General features: G+C 33.8%; 1 protein-coding gene across 2 annotated transcripts in view; it reads left to right on the top strand.

Moving 5' to 3' along the window:
- The window catches only part of LOC145260455 (uncharacterized), a 122223-nt gene extending 117639 nt beyond the window's left edge, over window positions 1–4584 (top strand). The window contains exon 27 of one of the 2 annotated variants that reach the window (XM_080118510.1): window positions 3834–4584. In XM_080118510.1, the coding sequence (XP_079974636.1) occupies window positions 3834–3893 (60 nt within the window). In that variant the 3' untranslated portion in view covers window positions 3894–4584. Of the gene's footprint in view, window positions 1–3830 lie in introns of both variants that reach the window. The other variant, XM_080118509.1, reaches the window with a different exon arrangement.
- The last annotated feature ends 18961 nt before the right edge of the window (window positions 4585–23545 follow it).

The raw sequence follows: 23545 nt of genomic DNA, 5'->3' as shown, positions 1-23545 counted from the left end.
AGTTTTCCAACAGCCCAGAAAGCAAGCTTCATTAAGGCATTTGTTGTAGAGTTTGGAGAGAACTGGAGCTACTTCGGCTGAGCACTTTTTTAATAGCACAGCTGGGATAAGATCGGGTCCACATGCTTTTGAAGTGTCAAGGTTTTTTATGATAGCATACACCTGAGCAGGGGTGATTTTCAGATCATCTAGCGTGGCTGTCTGTTCCTTTTGTGGTCTTCTGCTGCTGGATGGTTGTTTTGGTGAGCTGACCTTAAACCCTATGGTCAAGCAACCAAAGTCCATGGAACTATATTTCCCTTCCTTCCTTCCTTTTTTTCCATTTTTCTCTTTTTTTTTTCCTTTTGAACAACAAAAAAAGATTTGTTGGAGAAAAAAACGTCCATTAACACCATTTAGGTTGAATCTATCACAAGATTATATCTTACAAATCACTGTGCTACTAAAATGTACTTTTTCGATTTTTTTTTTTTTTTTTTTTTCTCCTCAAGAAAATAGTTTTATGCTCTTGAAAAAAATGTGTTCATGATCACTCGTTCAGACATTTCTCGTATAAATGGAAAATCCTGAGTCAACGGCACCATAAATGTAATACTGGGTTTTCATTGTACGCACTAGCAAGAAAATGGGCACTAATCCTAAGTCCAGGTGTATAGTGATGGACACTTCAAGGGTGACCAAACCTTCACTGGAAAATACCGCCTAGTTGCTCGGAACACACAAAATGTGCATGACCCCAAGTCTATGTGGTAACACTGTTTACTTCGTCTGGCTGTACATCTTGTCGACTTTGTGTTGAGTTCTCTTCTCACAGTGGCTTGGTCTGTGTCTTCACCGTCTGGCTTCAGAATAAATCTGAAATCAACTGCACCTTCAATTTGACAGGCAATCAACAAATAAAGAAAAACCAATGGTCATTTTTTCTTATAAACAAAAAATAATTATTCACTGAAAGTTATAAAACTCTTACTTATAAGTCTCTGACTTAATATGCAAATATTCGGGGGACTGGCAGCTTCCGTTAGTAAAGTTAGGGCAAATAACCCTAGAATCTGGGGGCTCGTCTCTGCGCAGTATAGATTCAGTAGCTTGGAGCAGAGTGGGACTTAAATCAAGGGTTTTTTTTTTCTCTGAATCATGTGTCCCCTCTGGCATCAGGCAGTGTGTCTTAAGTCGGAGGTTTCTCTCTGACTGGCATGAAAGCCCCAGGCAGTTAGCAGTGTGTTCTTAAGGTTATTTTTGCCTTTCATTATATTGAGAATCCCTGCCTCTGGTTCCCAGAATTTCATTTCACAATTCTCAGAAAACCAATCTCAGGCAGTTTTTGAAATTTTCAGGCTCTAAAAAAATGTTCCTTTTCTTCCTTAAATCTATAATCTGACTGCCACTCTGAACAGAATGGCCCATTGCCTTCACCCTCCATTGGGCCTCTACTGTCACTACCATCACTTAAATGTGGGGCGGGGGGGGGGGTCTCCCTGTTTTAGCTTGATTTGCATAATCAAGGGTTTGTTTCCAAAGGCCATTTCGTATGAGTAAAAAAATAAATTTAGTTATCTTTTTGGGAGGAGGGGAGGGGGGTTGATCAAATTCCCCGGACAATAATTAAGGCATTTAACTTTGTATTCACCATCTTATTTTTCCTGATTCAAAGAAACTCATAACATCTGACTTATATTTCGGGTGACCTAATAATAAATTTTGACCACTCAGAATTTGGTTAACTGCTTTTTCTTAACAAAAGTGGCCTATTCAGATCAACTTGTCAAATCGCCAAAAGGTGCCATTTCTGACATTTTTCTTTTGAGATATTTTTATATTGGACATCACGTTTTCAGCTAATGTTCTTTTTTAATGGTCGTTTATGTTAACAGAAATTATGAAAGAAAACACATTCTTTATTAATATCCACAAATAAGTGTGTGCGTGTATTAAATTGATACCGTAATAACTTTTCCTAACAATGCGCTTTCTTTCCATCATCATCATCATCACAATCAATATTGCATCCACTGACACTGTCACATTAATGTATATAAAAAATTAGATGAAATTGAGTAGAATTTTAGTAATAAATAAAATTGATTTTACTATTCAAACTCCACAAACTTTCAACTATATTTGCGTCAAACCAGTGTGGCATCTTCTATTATATACACTACATGTGCTCTTGCTGTTCAGTGTTGGAGTCTAAATAGTAAATTTTAGTTTTTTTTTTTTTTTTTCTTTTTTAAATAACTATTTCAGGTGAAAACATCACTTACGTGTCATGCTAAAATTATAAATTCCAAAAATTATGACAGATGATCCAGTAGAAAAATAATTACAAGTAAAAAAAGAAGTTATCAAATTATTGAGTTTTATTGTATCTTTTAATGTGGAAGAGTTGTGCAACCAATTCAGTATTATAAACTGACTTTCGCTTTTCTTTTAAAATCTGTCATTGAAAATCTAGAAAATATCTGACCATAGTTTTTCTATTTTTGTGAAAAATAGATGTAGTACATCTTCTACATGATCGTTTTGCATCATTTTTTGAATTTAAACTAATTTTGACATGACACGTAAGTACATAATGTTTTTACCTGAAATGAATTTGTATAATTCACTTATATTTCACTAACGCCAAAAAATGCATGAATTTAAATTTTCATTTTCCTTGTTTAAAACTAATAAAATTGTATTTGCAACAAATTTGATTAAAAAAAAAAAAATTGTTTAACTTATTGTGAAATAATTACCTAAAATGCTATAATACAAATTTGATTTTACTTTGGAATGCTCATTAAAATCAATGGTTCATATTTAGAATTCAAATTAATTAAAAAAAAATAAAAAAAAAATACAGAAAAATCTTTATGGTGTACATGTCCATAACAAAACATGTCATATTCCAAAATTCACAAATTAATATGAAGTAGTTTTTATATTTTTTTTAACTAAGTAAATCAAAGGTTACATTTTTAGCGATTAAAGTTTTAATTATTTTGACTACCAACAAAATCTTTGTAGTGGAATCGAGTTGCCACCCTTGGATTTTAACACATTATATAACAACATGGCGGCTCCCGTCTTGCCCGTCGTAAAATTTTATTTTCTTAGTTAAAAGACACTACTTCATCAATTTACATGATTTTTGGAATATGACATCTTCATTCCATGATGGGTACATACATCATAAAGATTTGTCTCTAGTTTTGTTTTTTGGTTGTTTGATTTTTAAATTCATATTCTAAATAAGAACCAAATCCTCATTAATAAGTTTCCTTTAAAAAAAAATTATTTTTAATTTGAAATGTTTTTAATTGCTTAAGTGAAAGGTAGGTATAATTTTTTTATAAACTTTCTATGGAGTTGAAGGGTTGTGACACAAATTCTTTTATTAAAATTAATATGAAATTTGGGGCTTGTTTACATTGCTGGTATTTTATAAATTAACACATTTCAGGTGAAAACATTATATACTTACGTGTCATGGAAATTAATATAAATTAAAAAAAAAATTCTCCCATGCATTCATAACTTCCAATATGCAGTTGCACTGGTTCATAAGTATAAAAAGTAAAATAAAACAGCAAAGAAAACACAGACTTGAACTCTCTTTGCAAAACACCAGCTGTTGTAATTTATATTTATTAATCACAGGCAAGTTGAACAAGATTCTGTCCCCCCACACACACATTCACTTATCAAATGTAATAGAGTAATATTAATAAAGAAAATTTTATTGCTGCTTGACAAAACAGAGTAGAGCAAAACCAGATATTATAATCTCCCTGTCCAATATTCAGTACAATGATACCAGTTATATTTATTTTTTTCTTTTTCAGCAGTTGCCAGAGCAGAAACGAGAACCTTTAAAGACGCGTAACTCTCATCATACAAACCTTTGAGTGCCTCATCTGTGTAACTGTACAGAATCTGATGATGCTTCTTCATCTGCATCCTCCTGATCTGTAAAACAGTTACTCTTCCGTCCGGTCTAGTTTTGATGACCTCTTCTATTTGGTGGTGACACTTTCTATTCTCTGTCTATATCTTTTACTCTGTTCCACTCCACACTATTTCTCTCTCTCTCTCTCTCTCTATCTATCTATATATATATATATATATTCATTCATATTCTGTCTATATTCTTTACTTTGTTCCACTCCACACTATATACTATTGCTCTCTCTCTCTCTTATTACCTCTGTTTTTTTCTTTATCTCTCTCTCTCTTTCTCTATGTGTGTGTGTATATATATATATATGTGTGTGTATATATATATATATATATATATATTCTGTACACAATACTTTCCATCCTAAATGTCTTTTTCTTCCATCTCCCCTACAGTTCACCATGCAAAATGTTAAACTGCGTTTTTTTTTTGTTTTTTTTTTTTTTTTTGTATGAATCTGAAAATGTATAATGAATTGGTTTTGGGTCTATTTTTTTTTCTTCTATTTATACAGTCAACAAATCTTGGCACAAATTGGAAATGTTCCTTTCTTCATTTCTTTACCGCATTTGTACATTTTAATTTGTATATTTCTTTTCATAGATTTCATAAATAAAAATTTATTCCAAATTTTTATTAAATTTCCAAAATGACTTGAGATTTTGTATTTAAATAAAACTGTGCAATCTTTTTGTTTTCTGCTGCTGAGTTGAGCCTCTTCCAAGGATTGGGAGAAAATATTAGAAAAAATATTCTGCAGGAAAAAAAATTCAAAGGTTTATTTAAAAAAAAATTTTTTTTTTTTGGTAGAGGAAATGGAAGAATTTTTTTATTTTGTTTAACAAAAGTAATTGAATAATTAATGCCACTTTTTGTTGTACATTTCTACAAAGTAAAAAATAAAAATGTAATTCTAAAACTAAAAAGTAAAAATTTGGACATTTTTTTGGATTCAGGAATTCTTAGAATTGTTTTCTCGCTATCATTACTGTCGGTTCCACCTGACAAGGCTAGATATGTAGCCAAAATGCTTAGGAGTTATAGATTTCTTTCTCTATGAACAAAAAAAACATAAAAGAACTAATATATATTAGTTATTATTAATCTGCACTACACACAGTCTTTGTCTTTATTATTTATGGATAATATACTAGCAGAGAGACCCGACGTTGCCCAGGATTGAATGATGATCAACGAATATTTCACACTCCTATATTTTTATTGTCATCGAAATCCATGAAATCGCCTGGGATGTCAAATGTAAACTTCATGTTGTTGAATATTTTGTCTGACTATTCTGAATGCCTGAGTACATAACATTCATAGGTACTTAATTTACTTTTATTCACGTGTAAGTTGCTGGTGGCCTGGAGGAAAGCCGCTGGCCTGCAAAGTCAAGGATGGTTTTGCAGACTGGATTTGAATCTCCCAACCTGTAGTAATTATCACTTCCTACATTGATGAAGAATGGAACACAAGTGTTTATAGTTATAAAAATTAATATTTATTAAAAAAAAAAATATATATATATATATATATATATATATATAGATAGAGAGAAAGGGAAACCTAGTAAAATAACAACTAGATTTTGATTAAACAAAATGGACAGTTTCTTTGCAATGTGAATTGCTTTACTGCAGGCTACAACATAGTCATCTTAAAATCCAATGTCACAAGTACTTATCATAACCGTTCCATAAGTAATCAAACTTCCTATAATTTTGTTCTGCTGATAAACTTTTTTATTTTTTTAAATTCTTAACACTTTGCAAGGGGATGGGACTTATCACAATTGACAGCCACTGCTGGTCAAAAGCACAGTTTAGTGTGAAAGCTTTATGGACAGCAAATTTTTACCACAAGGTCGTTTTGTGCGGTTTGCATTAGCGTCAAAAAAAGTTTCATGCCAAAATTGTGGCTATTTCTGTTGCAGAGTTTTCTCAACATTCGATTCTCACTTTCGTGTTCCGTTTTTATTTTCTGTCACTACTTAGCAATGTCTGATGGAAAGTTGTTTGCTTTGAAGGATCACCATCGGTGCGGTTTGCTTATTAGCATCGGAAAATAATTTCACAACAAAAATGTAGCCATTTTTTTGTTGCAGCTAGCGTTAACACTGGATTCCCTTTCTGTGTTTCACTTTCATTTCCTGCAATGTGCGATGGAAAGTCATTGTCTGATTAAAGGGTTGTGCCACCATGTGCCCACTGCTTGATCATAACGATGGCCCCAACGTTGTGCCATGGATTTCTTCCTCATCTTCTCGTTCTATTCATATCGCTCTCTCACACATTAGCAAATGCTGAGGAGGTGCACTGGCTTGCATACCTAAAAATAACACTAGAGAAACAAAAGAAAACAAACTCTGACGTATTCTGCAAATGGTAGTTTGTGTGTGTGTGTAACCCTATCCACCCTTTGAATGCTCACGTCTACATCTTAGTCTACATCTGTTGAAGCCATGTTCACCAATTAATGTCAGCTCATCTCCATCTGCTCTAAGCCACAATCTGCCTTCTACTGTTATGCTGCAAACTGTTCAACAATCACAAACCCAAGACTGTTCATAAACTGTTCCTAACTGTTGTAAACTGCCCCAAAACTCATTGCCACTCCTAAAACTGCCTGTAAATTAACTCTAAACATATTGATCTCCATTGTTCAGTTCTTTGTTTTTGTTCACTGCCACACCTTGATTAACAATCCTATTTTCGTTCTCTTTGTGTGCATTGGGGAACTCTTTTTTAAATTCCTAGCACTTTGTGCAGAAGCACATCAATAGTATCACACGGTTACTGTCAGAAAGCATACTTTCTGATGCCACTTGGTATTTTTTCATTGAAAGTTGTTCTAATAAAGACCAATGTCTGTATGAAAGACATTGTTAGTTGGAAGCACACGTTAGTGTATGAAAACTTTGCAAACTGACTTTTTTTTATGGCAGACAAGGCATGAAGCCACTTGATGTAAGGAGCTAAAAAATGTCACTTCATTCTTGATCAGTTAGACACATACATATACATCTATCAATTTTTTTTATTTATATCAATATGAAAATTCATCTTTCAAAATTGTGGTTTGTTTAAATAATTAACTGCAGCTCATCTTGCGATGGAAAAATTAATGCTTTGTCGTTAAAATAGTAATTCTAGTTTGTCATCTTTCCACAAATTTTGGCAGACTTGACCTTTTCAAACCGCTATCATCTAATGGTTTGAAAGTTGAATTTTCGATTAAATCAATTTGCACAAAGCTTTATATAGTGTATATGACTAGGGCTCTTAATTTAACATGGTATAATCCTAGTTCATTCAGAAAATATTTTTTCACAATTTTTTTTCTGCTCACTTTTGTAAATATACAGGTTTATGATTTACAAAATTTATCGAACATTCACAAAAAGGCTTCATCAGAGCATAACACACCACAATCTGTCTGAAAAACAAATCAACAAAGTATTCATTAAATTAATAGTTTCTATATATTTTAAAAATTTACCTTGTCTGTTTGTGTGTGGAACGGTCTCTGCCAAATTACTCTTGTCAATTTTTGGTCACAGACTTGAAACTTGATATATGGGGTAATAGAACCTGTGGAACAAAATCGATTTGGTTTTTATCCAGCAAAAAGAGTTGCTCAGAGGTCTAAAATGTAAAATTGGAACTTGGCCGGCATAGTTTGATGTGATGTGTATGCGCTACGCATGTGCAAATTATACTTGTCGGTGGTGGCTGCTGGTAATATGGCACAAAGCCAGAACAGATTAGGTAGGTGAATCCCTCCTCCCAAAAGGAAACGAATCCAACTATGATTATCTGGTGCATCATTTATGTGTGACTCACGTGAAATAGAGACTGTGGAGAAACGCATGAGAAAATTTTAACTGAAATGTTTAACAAATGGTATGTAATAAATAATTGAAAGCGAAATGAAACAAATGGTGTTGTGGGTATTTATTAATCAAATCAAGTAACCTTTTGAAATTGATCAAATTTTTGTACTGAAATAAATGAAAATATGACAAGTGGTGATTGTATTAAGTAAAGAAAAATGTAATATGTACAGAGGTAAAAGCTTAGATCACCACAATAGGATTTGTTTAAAAATGTTAAATTGCCTTATAATGAATAGTTTAGATAATTATCTATTAATATTCTGATATTAGAAGTTTTTGTATTTTAGAATGTATTCTGTAATAGATATGAAGTGACATAAGTCTGTGTTCATGGAATGGAGCATTGACTTTGTTATTTGTATAAAGCTCTTAGATACACAATATTTGATTTTGTACCTTCTGGTGCTAATACATATAGACATTGTGATGAACCTACCCATGAACATTTTATATAAAACTGCCCATGACTGAAGCAAGGTGAAGCTAAGTTGAGATCGACTATGGCCAAGGATTGTCCTTAGCACTTGTTTATTGTCGTGCCAAAACATAATTTAATTGGAAACTGAAGCTTTTTAAATTGAACTATATAATCTGATGGAATAATAGGTATTCTGGGAATGAATGTCAATTCACCCTAAGCCGCACCAGTTAATAGATGACTCTCTTACACCATCAGTGTTTATTCCTGCCTTTTTAAAAAAAAAAAAAAAAAAAAAAAGAGGGGGGGAGGGGGGGTCAGGATAAATTTTTACTTTCTTTGCAACTCGATAGCGACTTTTACAAGTTTTTGAGTATGCTGTAAATGAAATAGAACATTGTAAATGGTACATTTATATTTGGGGCAGACAAGTAGTTTTTTTTTTTTTTTTTTTAAATCACAACAAATAATTGTTTTGAAAAGCAAGAAATAATTAAAAAAAACAAATAAAAATACTTTAAAGAATTCAACAACAAAAAAAAATGTTCACATGGGATATTTCTTTTTTATATAAGATAAAAATATATTGAAATTTTGAATAGCGTTTTCCGCCATCATGTGATATACTTCTCTGTACATGGCTTCATCAACATGAGACCATTTCATGTCACCTACTGACCCCGAGACCTATTTTACTCTTTTGTTTTGATTTAGGAACAGTAGGCCTCTATACTGTTTGTACAGACACCAGTCATTGGGTCCACAAAATTTTGTGAGTGATGTATGGTATCATACTGATAGGCCAACTGTGCAAGCCTTCTGCAACTCCTCCACTTATCCATGTACATGGTGCTAATCAGGGCTGCACATTCCAACAAACCTTGGAAAGATGAACATCTCTGACGAGACACGGCATGTCCACAAGAACACAACTTTTGCCTGTTGCTATGGTTGTGTGAGAGAAGTCTGTCAGATTTGTGGCGCCATATTTGAATTAAACATAACTTGTTTAACCACTGTTTGTTATTACAAAAGAATCGACGTGCTGGAGTGCCAAAATACATAAAGTTGGCCAATCACATCGCTGAGAAATGTATGAAGTGGAGAGCAAGGGGCCAGTCATTGTTTCCGTGTGTTATTAGGTCTGTCGAAAGGATAAGGATAGGTAAGGTTCGAAGAAAATAAGAGCTGTCATTGTTTACTGTGTAGTTTTTTCACCCGGTGTATGATGGGCCGGGATAAGGAGTACTTATTAAGAGGGAAATCTGCAACTCCCTATAAATGTTACTTGCATGAGAGTGGATACGTATGGAATTGAAGTAGAAATTTACAGAAGCGATTCAAATCGAAAGATATTTATGCAGATCGATGGAGAAATGATAGGAAACAAATGCGAACATATTGTAATTTTATGTGGTGCGTGTTTGGAAAGTGACAAAGTAATTTTCTAAAGGGGAATTTCTGCAATCATTTTATTATATATGATTATTATCATTTTATTATATATGATTATTATCATTTTATTATATATGTTTATCATTTTATATATGATTATCATTTTATCATATATGTTTATTATTATTTTATTATATATAATTATCATTTTATTATATGTTTATTATTATTTTATTATATATAGAGATCTGAGGAATGATACAAAATTTTAAATATATCAGAAAATAATAAAACTGGTAACGTTTCTAAATTTTTGAGATGAGGATTGGTTATTCGTATTATTTGGATTCATCAGACTACTGTTCTCATCTTGAGTGTGATTTTCACAACATTTTGGTCGATGTAACCTCCAACCTTCTTCAGGTGTATCTTGCTGAACTCGGGAATGTTTCTGTCTAACTCGGGAATTTGGACAGAATTTTGAGCAGAAACCTTTATTTACTTCACGGGGGTAGCATGCTCTTGTTCCGTCAGCCATGACTGGATAGAGGTCCTAAGTAATTCGCAATTGTAATTTTTGGTCGCCCCCACACTGAGGATTGAACCTTCAACTTTCAGGAGAATATCACTTTTTACAATTGATTTTCTAAGGACGTATGGCGCAGTAGTTAAAGTACTTGGAAAAATCAATTGTAGTTAATGATATTCTCCTGAAGGTCAATCTTCAGTGTGGGCGGCTGAAAAATACGCCTGAAGAAGATCGGCGGTTACATCAACTGAAACGTGAAAAATCACGCTCAAGATGAGAACAGTAGTCCAATGAATCTAAATAATACAAATAAAAATGGTAATAGGAATAATTAAGAGATTGAAATATAAAACAAGAATAAACAATTGAGATATCTAATTATGACAGGGAATGTAACAAATTCACGGAGATGTAATGAACAGCAGCAGCAGCTCACGTATGCAAATGACCAAACCAGAGCAGGAGTTGCTACAGTTGGTTTTGGATGTCAAATGTAACTAAAGTTTTATTGCCTGTTTGAAAATGTTTCAGCCAGGAAGGAAGTTAAATCAAAATTTCCAGGCGCGGGAATTCGCTTCTGCTTATATTTGTTACAATTTCTACTATATATTAGGTACAATATAATAATAAATAGATAATTGACTCTATAATAAAATATATGAAATCAACATAAATTAAAATATATATATATATATATATATATATATATATACTAGCCCGGGTGTTTGGAGGTGTGTGTTTAGAGAGAGAGAAAAAAAAAAAAAAAAAAAAACTGGTAGTAGGCAGGCAGGCTCAAACCTGAAGGAGGAAAATGGAGATTTAAATTAAGGCTAGTCAATCGAAAAGAGGGGATGACTTTCGAAAATATTGGCGAAAAAAGTGACCTCTCCTTGTAGAAAAGTGCTTAGTGTAGGGTGAAGGAATGAATGTTTTTAGCCAATTTTTCGATATTTGTCGCCTGAAGGGTCGAGCTTCAAATCAATACCGATCTCATGAAAATCCGTCGCCTCTGTTGAAAGTTTTAGGCAGACATGCAAACATGCATACGTACATTTAAACAGACAAGTGAGGTTTATATTATAGATTATCTTATCGTATACATAAATTATTTTATGACCAGGCAAGGCTGTGCTGATGGCTGCACAGCCTTGCCTCGTCATAAGTGTGTGTTTTTTATATATATATATATATATATATTAGTGATGGGATAATCCCAAAATTTTTCCCGATTCTGATTCTTTTAATATTTATAAATATTTAATTAGGGATTTGTTTTTGTTTTTTGTAAATTTTCAAATTATTATATAAACCTCCGGGTAATTTCAAGGCATATTTTTCTCAAATGTTTTCCTTGTAATGTATTGCAAATTGAAAGACAGCAAAAGGTTTATTTTGATTTTAAACAAAGCCAAATTGTATCAGTTCGTCGTTAGTGTACAACATCCTACTTGAAAGTTTTCATAAACAGTTGAAAATAGTCGAGGAGTGGTAGGTAAAATGAGAAAACTATGTAAGAACAAAATATTAACAACGCCCCCTCCCCATTGTAACAAACGAATTTCTAAATAATTGTTACTATTTAGAAACCATTTTTAACATGAACCCGTTGGACTTTGTTAACTATAATGTGCCTTCCTTTTATGAATGTTTAAATTTTATTTTAATTATATAAATTTGGTGGGTTATTAAATTGATTTGCTTTGCTGTTAAAAAACAAAAAACAAATCAAAAACGAGATGCAAATAATAACGGGACCTGTAGAAATTCCACAGGGGACTCATGTAATATACTGATGTTGGTATTCATGGCATAAATAGAGATGAGCTGATATTATTGTAACTCTTGTTAAAACTGCAAAAGTATTTATCTAAGCTAGCAAGGATGCCCGGCGTAGCCAGGTCGTAGAGTACGCTTAGATACGATATTTTAATTCTTGCAGATTTCGTATATATTATTATTGAGTTAATGTTCTATCGATTTTTATATATTAAAAAGTTGCGATTTCAAAAATAAAAAAACAGTATCTATATGGTTTGGATGCATCAGCTTGAGTCCTTCAGCTATAATTGAAACCGAGACCAATACTTATGAAGAATTCTTGGTAAAATCATTTATTATAAAAAATGGGAATCCACTAGAATTAAACAACAGTCACTCGGATGTAATTGTGACACACAAAATAAATACCACACACGATATCTTATTAATATATAGTATTGTTAAAAGTCATAAAACTATGCACCTTTCCTATTATTAACCCTAAGTACAAGTGGCAATACGAAAAATAAAGCAATTATGTGATTTTATGATTTTGCTGATCGGCCTTAGAATTAGTTTTAAAAATTACTTAATTGCTTAAAAAGTTATAATGTACTGAAATGGGATGAGTTTACATTATATTTATATGCACAACTGAACCCCCATTCTAACTTCTAAAATAACGTTTCAATGTGCTCACACATAATCGCCTAAAAAGGTAGAATCTCATATGTTTTGGGTAATGATATTTTTATTTTAAGTTAAAGAGCAAACATTGAGAAGTTTGTTATCTATTCTTTCCAAAGTTTTGATAAACTTGTGAGATTTTCATCTATATTTACATTTGTGCCAAAACCAAACAAAATATAAGGAAACATGAAATATTTCAAAGAACGTGGTGATCAGACAAAACCAGTGCCAGAAAAAAAAAATTCCAAGTAGGTTAAATCGTTTTATATTTAAGTGTAAAGTCTCTAAAAGGCACAATATAGCCATTTATCAAATAGGTGCAAAAAGCTTTTTAAAATCTGTGATATTGAATAGGTAAGTGGACTTTAGAATATTTATTTTGCTTACAATAAAAACTAATAAAAACAAATTAAATTAGGTTTGGCAGTCTTCATCTGGGAATAGGTTTTCAGATATGCTTGGAATAACAATTGCCACAGCTGTTAAGGATTTCCTTGTGTCCAAAGAGGTGCCAGAAAACTTTAATTATTTCAGAAGAAACCGATGACAGACACCCCAATGTACAGCTGGCGCCAACGAAATTTACCCCCCCCTCCCCGGCCAGAGCATTTAAAACTTTTTAATAATCATATGAACTCCCTGAATGAGGACACATAGACATTTTAGCTAATAGATGCAAAACTATTACAAAGGCAATAGGCAAGTTATCTCTCAATAAATAAAACAAATTAAACTCTGCTAATCAATGTTAAATCTATAAATAAGATATTTAACCCATTCTGTGGCCCTTCTCAGTCTTATGTTGTAAAGGAACAACTTCTATAAAAAAAAAAAAAAAAAAAAAGAAGCTAGACTTGCACAGTTGCTACACTTCGGACACCACCAGTATTAGTGGAACCACTAATTAATTGAGAAAGTGGTCATGAAAGTGGACACAGGAGCTTCATGCACCGTAATGAGCCAAGAAAAGTTCAAGAAAATTGACCAAATTCGTGATCTAGAAGAAAGCCATGTTAAGTTAAGAACATACACTGGTGAGTTAGTTAAACCACATGGGACCACAGACGTGGAAGTAATCCAGGAAGGGTTAAAGCGTCGACTACCTTTGCTGGTGGTGAAAGGAAATGTACCAACACTTCTTGGCCGTAACTCGTTAAATAAAGTAAAGCTAGATTGGAGGGCCATGTTTCCTTTATACCAGGAAGATTCCCCTTCGAGGTTGGAAAAGCTTCTTAAAGAATTTGAGTCGCTGTTCAGTGAAGAAATGGAGTGTTTAAAAGATTTTAAGGTGAAAATACCCATTGAGAAGACGGTGAGTCCCAAATTTTGTCGGGCAAGACCAGTGTCTTTATCTTGGTTTCAGGTAGTGATGACAGTAGTCATCTGAAGAATTTACAGAGTGTATTTGCTGCCCTGGATAAGGCCAGATTAAAATTAAAGAAAAGTAAGTGCAAGTTTCTCCTTCCTGAAGTAACATATTTGGATTTCAGAATTAGTAAGGAAGGCACAGCGCCTCTTCCAGACAAAGTAGCCACCATGACAGCGCCTCTTCCATGACAAAGTAACCGCCACAAAACACCACGGAATTAAGAGCCTACCTCGGGGCACTTAACTATTATCATAGTCATTTATCAACGATACTGGAACTGCTTCATAGCTTAATGAGGAAGGCTGCTCCCTGGGTATGGGGTGCTGGACAAACAAGAGCATTTGAAGAAACAAAGAAGATGCTGTGTTCTGCACCCTTTTAATTCATTTTGACCTATCTAGACCTATTCTAGTGCAAGTAGATGCTTCTCCCTATAGAGTGGAAGCTGTAATGGTTCACAAAATGGAAGATGGAAGAGAGAAACCAGTATGCTACATATCACGAACGCTGTCAGAGGCAGAATGGAATTATGCGCACATAGCATGCCTGGATATCTCCCACTCTGCCGTTATGCATGGGCTTGGAGTCTACATTCAAAACACTCTCCCCTTGACTAGAGAAACTAAACTAGAATTGGACGACCAAGCCTTTATGTGCTTTAGACTTAACATGCAACATAACATTAGTTACTTTTATTTTCTCTACTGCTCTCCCTCGACCCAGAACCGTACCTTAATAAACAAAGTCTCTGACAGCATAGATACAGCACTTTCCCTCGACACTAGCACACAAGTGCATGTATTTGGTGACTTCGATGTCCACCACAGCAACTGGCTTGGATTTTCTTACACAGACGCAGCTGGTACCACAACACATAACTTCTCTATATCTCATTTCCTATCACAGATGGTTACGTTTCCAACCTGTTTCCCAGACCAGCAAGAACAACACGCATCACTTCTAGATCTGTTTCTAACCACAGTTCCCGATGACTGTGTAACGAATGCCCACAGTCCTCTAGGGAATGCCGATCATACAGTGGTAATGGTTGAAATCGCCCTAAACTCTAGAACCAAAACTGAAGAGCCACTGCTCAAAACAACGAGATATTATAAAAAGGCTGACTGGGAAGCCATCAGGGATCTCATCAGGGATGCTCCATGGCAAAATATTTTTTCACTTCCTGCTGAACATTGCGCAAATGAGACCACTGAATGGTTCAAAACAGCAACATGTTCCCACGCGCAAATTCTATAGCAAGCCCCACTCTCCCCAAATGGTTTACTTCTACTTGTGCAACTGCCATAGCGCAAAGGCAGCATGTGTACCGCAAATTTAACTGACATAAGTCCAGTTCAAACAGACAGAATTATATAGAAGCCAGAAATAACTGTAAGAAAGAAATAGTGACAGCTAAGAAAGAATTTACTGAATCCACCAATAAACACATTGAAGCACAGAAATTAGGAACCGGTGATTTCTGGAAAATCTACAACAGTGTAGTAAATAATGGGAAATCAACAATTCCCCCACTATCCAACAATCATGAGGTTGTTTGCTCTGCAACTGAGAAGGCTAACGTGCTTGCCAGTCGGTTTGCCTCAAACTCCACACAGGACCCTGCTAACCACCCCCTCCCTGACTTTCCTTTGCGGACAGACGCCACACTAGACGATCTGAAAATCACCCCTGCTCAGGTGCATGCTATCATAAGAAATCTTTACACTGCAAAAGCATGTGGACCTGATCTCATCCCGGCTGTGCTATTAAAAAAGTGCGCCACAGAAGTAGCTCCAGTTCACTCCAAACTTTACAACAAATGCCTTAATGAAGCTTGCTTTTCTGCCTGCTGGAAAACTGCTTCTGTAGTACCAGTTTTCAAGAATTCTGGCGAAAAACTGACCCAGTAAATTATCGCTCCCATTAACCTCCTCCCACTGTTCGCCAAAATATTTGAGACCATAATTAACCAAGCTCTAGTCCATCACCTTACAGATGCTAAACTTCTTACTGATCAACAATATGGATTTAGACAAGCCCGTTCCACAGCAGACATCCTAACTGTAATCTCTGAACGTATATACCATTCACTGGACAAAGCGGGGAAGGGTAGAGTGGTAGCTCTAGATATATCTAAGGCTTTTGACAGGGTATGGCATGAGGATCTTCTCAAGAAAATCAGATCATGCAGTATCACTGGAAGAATACTTAACATAATTAAATCCTCCTTAGATAAGTGAAAAATCCAGGTTGTCCTTGATGGTCGTACATCTAAACAATATGATATAAATGCAGGAGTGCCTCAGGGTCTATCTTTGGAGTTCTGTTATTCCTAATATTCATAAATGATTTCCCTGACAAAATTGTCTGTGAGATGGGTATGTATGCTGATGACACCATGCTCTATAACAGACACAACAGGAAAACAAATGAACACATATCTAAAGAAATGGCAGAAACACTAGAGGATGACCTCTGATCCGTAGTGGAATGGGGACAAAAATGGATGGTTACATTCAATGCTGCCAAGACTAAACTTGTTTCCTTCAATAATTACAAGAAACCTTCCCTACCACCAATAGCAATGGCCAATGACTCTTTATCTGAAAGTACATGTTTTAAACTCCTCGAGCTAACGTTCATAGGAAACATTAGTTGGAACAATTACATTGAGAATATTGTCAGGACCACTGCGAAGAAGGTGGGTTCTCTCTACCATGCTAGAAAGCTATTAACGCCGAAAGTATCCTGTACCTCTATAAGGCCACCATTCGCCCATGCATGGAGTATTGTTGTCATATTTGGGCTGGTGCATCTGCTACTAATCTCTCACCCTTAGACAAGGTTCAAAAGAGAGTCGCCAATCTGATAGGTTTTGAACTGTCATCTAAACTTCAGCCTCTGCCCCATCGACGAAATGTTGCATTCCTCTGCCTGTTCTACAAGTACTTTAACGGTGAATGCTCTGACAAACTGGAAGCACTTGTACCCCCTCGACATAAATACCCCCGAAAAACCCGACAAGCAGCAAAATCCCACCTCTTCACAGTTGAGATCCCTAGATGTAAAAGAGCCTTCTACTCCAGTAGTTTCTTCCCCAGAACCGCTAGACTTTGGAATTCCCTTCCGGGTTCCTGCTTCCCCAACTGTACTGACATGCAGAAGTTCAACTGTAATATGAACCGAAATCTTACTGATAGTAGCCCCCCTACAACAAAGTGGCAATGTGTCTTGTTTGGGGTGAAAATGCAAAAAAAAAACAAAAAGAACATTGAGAAGGAGGGGCTGGCGCTAGTCTTTGCAGTGAAAAAGTTACACCAACATCTGTATGAGAATAATTTTACGTTGTTCACCGACCACAAACCGTTCTTGGGGTTGTTTGCAATATAGCGACCTCGAATAATAAATACAAATGATAAAAAATAATAAAAATGGAATTTTTTCTGGTTTTATTTCAGCTTTTGAATCTAACAACGTATTTTATATAAAAAATAAATAGTTTTTATATATTTTTGTCTGGCAAATAATTTACACCGCTAAACTACACATTTACCAAAATAAACACACGTATTAATGTTTATAAACGTTATTATTTTTAAGGTTCATAAAATCGTGAGATTTCTTATGACAGTGATCCCTTCTGCCGAAATATTTGGTGGGGAGGGTATCAGATACTTCTTTTTTGGGGAGGGGGGGGCGATTACATTTACATGTTTTTATCCGTTCTTTTATTTTTGAAATTGTTGTGGGGGTATCCACGTTACCCATGATGGAAATGATTAGTATAGCAGACATGTTTCAAACGGAACTTCATGTCAACCCAGGTATTGCCGGGTACTCATGCTAGTATAATAATAAGTGGAAAAATTAATCCTAAAAATGGTAAGACCGCATCTTGGCGAGGATGTAAAAAACCGAATTGCAGGATTAAGGCAGTCCAAAATGACTTACAAGCAGATTTTTGATATTTTAAGAAAAGAAAAAGTGAAAACATTTCTTTCTATAGCGAACCAAATGTGTCAAAGTTCCAGAGTCGAATGCTTAGTAAAAGGGAAATCTGGATCTGGTCACCCTAGAACATCCACTTTGAAGGACGACCATAGGCTTAAATTAACTGTTTTGAAGGATTGAAAGAAAACTTATGTTAACCATAGCAAAGAATTCAAAACAGGGGCTGGGAATTCTCTTTCTTGATATGCAATATCTAGACGAATGAAAGAAATAGAATTTTCTTCTAAAAGGTGTGCAAAGAAGCCATTTTTATCTAAGGAGAACATCTATGATAGAAAGATTTTTCGTATTATGGCAAAAAAGATACAGACTGGTTCAGGAATGTTTTCTGGTCAGATGAATCAAGATTTTGTCTTGTTATTGATGCTCCCGAATGGAGCAATCGAAGAACTGTAGAAAGATTTTCACCAAGTTGCATGAAAACGACAGTTAAACACCGGAATGGAGGGATAATGATATGGGGGAACTTTTACTGCAGCAGGAGTTGGGGAATTATTAGATGTGAGAAGTCAATCAATGCAAAGGAATACATTCGAATATTAGAAACATGACTGAAGCTGGGAATATCTCAGAACATTATTTTTCAACATGATAATGCCCCTGCACTAACTGCTAAAGTCAAAAGAAATGGTTTTCTGATAATTCAATTAATGTGATATTTTGGTCAGGTCAAAGCCCCGATTTAAACCCAATCGAGAATATTTGGTCCATAACATCTCGTGCATTTTTTTTTTTTTTTTTTTTTTTTACAAAGGCATCACCACATTATCAAGGCCCAGAGGCCACTCAAGGATAAGGGTTAAAGAGTGTACAGTAGAAATTGGTCAATATAGTAATCATTAGTAATGAAAATTTGGTAAATTTGATAACTTATATGGAACGGCTCATCAAGAACTTATTTACTTTAGACTTGAACACAACCATATTGTAGTCAGCCGGAAAGCAGGAAAACGGAAGACAATTCCACAGGCGTGCAGTTCTAAGAAAGAAGCTTTGTTCATGGAATCTACGTTTAGGTTTAGGCACAGATAAAGAGTGGGGGAAATTATTGATAGTGTTTACAGCTAGACGAGTGTTTCTTGTGAAAGTTTGGCGAGGGGGGACCATAGATTGAAGCTCAGTTGAACACTTTCCATGAAAATAACGATACATCAGAGACAAACTCGCAACATCTCTTCTGTGAGATAGAGGTTGCAAGGAGGAGAAAAGGACATCTCCTACGAGGCTACGAAGTCTATTTTGAACTCTATCAAGGCAGGACAAGTCCTTTCTAGCAGCTCCTGCCCAGATGTGGCAACAGTATTCCATCCTTGGACGTACCTGGCTCTTATATAGATAGAGAATAGCATCAGCAGTGAGATATCTACCGGATCGATAGAAAGATCCCACCATTTTTCCAGCGGCCTTGGCAACAGATTTGATATACGTGTTCCATTTAAGATCAGGAGTAATGGTCAAGCCCAGAAGCTTGTCAAAACTTGGGGCCTCCTGAAGACGAGAGCCATTCATTTCAATTGATGACAGATATGAATTAGAATGTTGATGATGTAAAGAGAGAAGCTTGGTTTTAGATGCATTAAAAGTAACCAGCCACTCCTTTCCCCATTGTACTACGTGCTCAAGATCAGAGGAGAGAGAATTGGAGAGAACTTGGTCGTTTACTGTCTTAGATGTGGTACCATAAATGGTAGTGTCGTCAGCATAAATGTCTACAAATGATGTAAGGATATGATTTGGAAGATCATTAATGTAGATCAGGAAAAGAGTTGGGCCCAGGATGGATCCCTGAGGGACACCGGCATTAATACTGTGAGCTTCTGATTTTTGCCCCTCAACTACTACTCTTATGAACCTATCAGAAAGAAATGATTTAATAATTGAGAAGACTTTTCCAGCTATACCATAGCTAGCGATCTTATGAAGTAAACCTTTATGCCATACCCTATCAAAGGCTTTAGATAGAAGAACTTTTTTGAACAATGAGAAACTGCGGGAAGATGTGCAAAGCGAATGGAATAGCATCTCATCAGTGTTGCACTTTGGTTGAGAGCATGTTTAAAAGGATTGATCTTTTAAAGAAATCAAAAGGGAATGCGATTCCATCCTAAGCATTTATTAAAGTAAATGTCTTGTTCTGTGTTATTAGTCTCGTTTAAGTTTCCTTGTTTAATTGTTCTTTGTTCAATATAGCATTTAGTGCGAAGAAATATATAAAATTTGTTTGGCTCATTTTTATTTTTTTTTTGCTCATGAGTGTATAATATATATATATATATATATATATATATATATATATATATATATATATATATATGTGTTAGCGATGGTACGATACCAATATTTTCCCCAATTCTAATACAATTACTGATTCTCTTCCAAATTTCCAATTCCGATACAATTACCAATTCCGATTCCAATAACAAGAGTGCCTGAATAAACACAGCTACAGCATACGAGTATTATAGACCCTTGCCGCCACTATCGAAAGAGTTCATTAAATGTCGTCGATTTAAGTATAGAAATGTTCGGACATTTTATGGCAAAGATAACAATGAGTTTAAGATATAAATATACCAAATTTATTTTAAAAAAATCAACTAACAATTTGTTTGCGTCAGTTTTTTTTTCTTCCTCTTTAATAATTTTGCTGTTGAACAAAATCTATAAATAATGGATGTGTTCATTTTTTTTTTTTATTTGTATCTTATTGATAATTTATATATAAAATACAATCATTGGAAACTCGCATATAAATCATAAATTCTTTTCATGTGATAGAAACGTATGTTTTTATAATAATGTTATAAGAGATACCATTTGACCCAAAACCGATAAGTTTTTTCTTAAACCCTAAGGTGGAAGGTGGGGAGACAAGCAAGTATGTTTGTATGAGGTTTTACTGATTGAATTTCTAACTGAATAAATTTATTATTAACAGACAATTTCTTGATATGTTTTAGCTATCTTATGGAAAATATTTTTTCATAAAAAACGTATTAATATTTATTGATAAAAAAAAAACGGGTTTGTATTACTGTACACATAGGTGTATCAGAAATTTCGTGAAAATAGTGAATAATTCCACCCCATCTTTCCAAGCTTATAACTTCTCGAAAAATGTAATTCAAGCCCTATTTTTTTTTTCAATTAAAGGAGCAAGGACCAAGGTTTTATTAAAAAAAAACAAATAAAAAAAACAATGTGTTTTTTAAAAAAAAAAAAAGGTTTTTAACTTCGGACTTTACAGGTAAATTTCTAAAAAACGGATTTTGTTTTTGTTTTAAATTTGAATGTATTATTTATTGACCTTTTCTCTTCAATTTGTGATATATAAAACTATTCAACATAAATTAATTATTTATTTTTTAAGAGAAACTTGAACATGTGTGACACTTACACAAATGGGGGGGCGTGAATTAAAAAAAAACGTTTGTCTAAAATATTATATTCGGTTTATTGGAAAGAACATAAAATTTCACATTGACCCTGAAAATATCGTAAAAATAGAATCAATAGAAAAATTTTGATAGATTTTTAAAGTTTAAAAATTGAAAAATATTGAGTTCGGAAAATTCATAACTGTTTAAAAAAAATAAATATTTCTATTACTTTTAAAACAACTGTAATAGTTTATTTTGGAAGTATAATCCATAAAGAAAATAAATAACCCACTTTTAACAGAGAAATTACGAGATTTTTATATTTTATTCGCAGTTTCGTGTTAGGGGTGTCAAAAATTCCTACAAAAATTCTGATACTGCACATAGATTCGAAAAAGTTGTCAAAAAACAAATATATAACAAATAAATGTTATCAAAGGCAAGATAAGTTACTTTTCTACCTAACTGGATATGTTTTCAGTGTTTTTATTTAATATAACATGTTTATTCAGCTTGAAAAACATACTGTGTTTACCGATGTATTGGAAAATTCAAAATGGCGCTCGACTCTCCTTTAACACGGTAAGTTTGGGAAAAGGTGCTATAAATAAAAAAACTAGACAAAATACTGTTAGAAACTCGCTCAATATATATTACCGTGACATAGGGTGACATATATTCGGTGTTTTTTTAATAGTATTTTGTCTAGTTTATTATTTATAACACCTTTTCCCAAACTTACCGTGTTAAAGAGAGAGTCGGGCGCCATTTTGAATTTTCCAATACATCGGTAAACAATGTATGTTTTTCGAGCTGAATAAACATGTTACACTGAATAAAAATACGAAAAATATATCCAGTTTGGTAGAAAAGTAACTTATCTTGCTTTTGATAACATTTGTTATATATTTGTTTTTTTGACAACTTTTTCGAATCTATGTACAGTACCCCAAAAAACTATATATTCAACATATTGACACTATTTTAAATAGGGGTAAATGTGATATTGTGGTGATTGAAATAATTCTAGCTAAGACTAAGATCGTATAAGATAGAGGATGATCAACGATCTCCATATTCTCACATTTTTGATGACCTTGTTCTATGTTATATCTTTTTAGAAAATATATAATTCAAAGTGTAGTACCTGTTCTGATACCACATTTCATCTTTTCTGTCCTCGGTCAGTAAAAAGAAATCCTTCTAAACTGAGACAATTTTTATTTTTACCTCAATTTAGAATGCCCTTTCTTGGAGAGCTAGATTCTGTACATTAGAAACTAACCCTGTGTCTAAATCTGACTCGCTTGCATGATAAGTAAATAGAATGAAACATAATTTATAACGCCCGTAACTAAATCATTTCCTTACAAAATGAGATTCTATTTTTTAGGCGATTATGTGTGATTGAATACTTTGAAAAACTTGACAGAAGAAAGAAAAAAGAAAAATGATTATTTTACAATTTGGACTGGGGGATCATTAGGTACCTCCAACGCGCGCCACAGTTTTAACTCCCCCCCCCTGTATGTAACACGATGTAACTGTAATTAATTTATTATTATCATCCTAACTTTTTTACTATTTAAAAGAAGAAGCTTCAAATAAACTGCTAATATTTAAAAAAAAAATTTTTTTCAGCTTACAAAAATAATGAAAATGCGAGACAAAAATCGTGTTTACATTATCGACGCATTAAAACAACGTTCCTATGTAATAACGTGTTTTAAGCCGTTGACACACCTATGTTTTAAAAATCTAGCAAAAATCAAATAATAGTCGTATTTACCTGAAATTTTCGATATTTATTCATTATTAAATAAACTTACATATTAAAAGTAGGTTTCGTTAAATATATTAGAGGATTTTTTAGGTGTTCTACCCCCCCCCTCATATTTCATGTTACGAAAACTAAAAAAAAAAAAAAAAACGTAGGTCGATAAAAATTTCAACATTTTTTAAAGCTAGAAAGATCAAATAAATAAAACATAGTTATATTTATCTTCTATATATATAAAAGCCAAACGTCTGTGTGTATGTATGTATGTTTGTTTGTAACGCTAAAACTTTTGAAAGACGGAACCAAACTTGACAAATTTGGTATCATATCGAAGCCCCATCACCCGGATGACAAATATCGAAATTTCACGTCAA

The sequence above is a fragment of the Euprymna scolopes genome, chromosome 36 (genome assembly GCF_053919585.1).
Source record: "Euprymna scolopes isolate OS-2025 chromosome 36, ASM5391958v1, whole genome shotgun sequence".
In the NCBI taxonomy this organism is placed as follows: domain Eukaryota; kingdom Metazoa; phylum Mollusca; class Cephalopoda; order Sepiida; family Sepiolidae; genus Euprymna; species Euprymna scolopes.
This window is presented reverse-complemented; position numbering and strand designations above follow the sequence as displayed.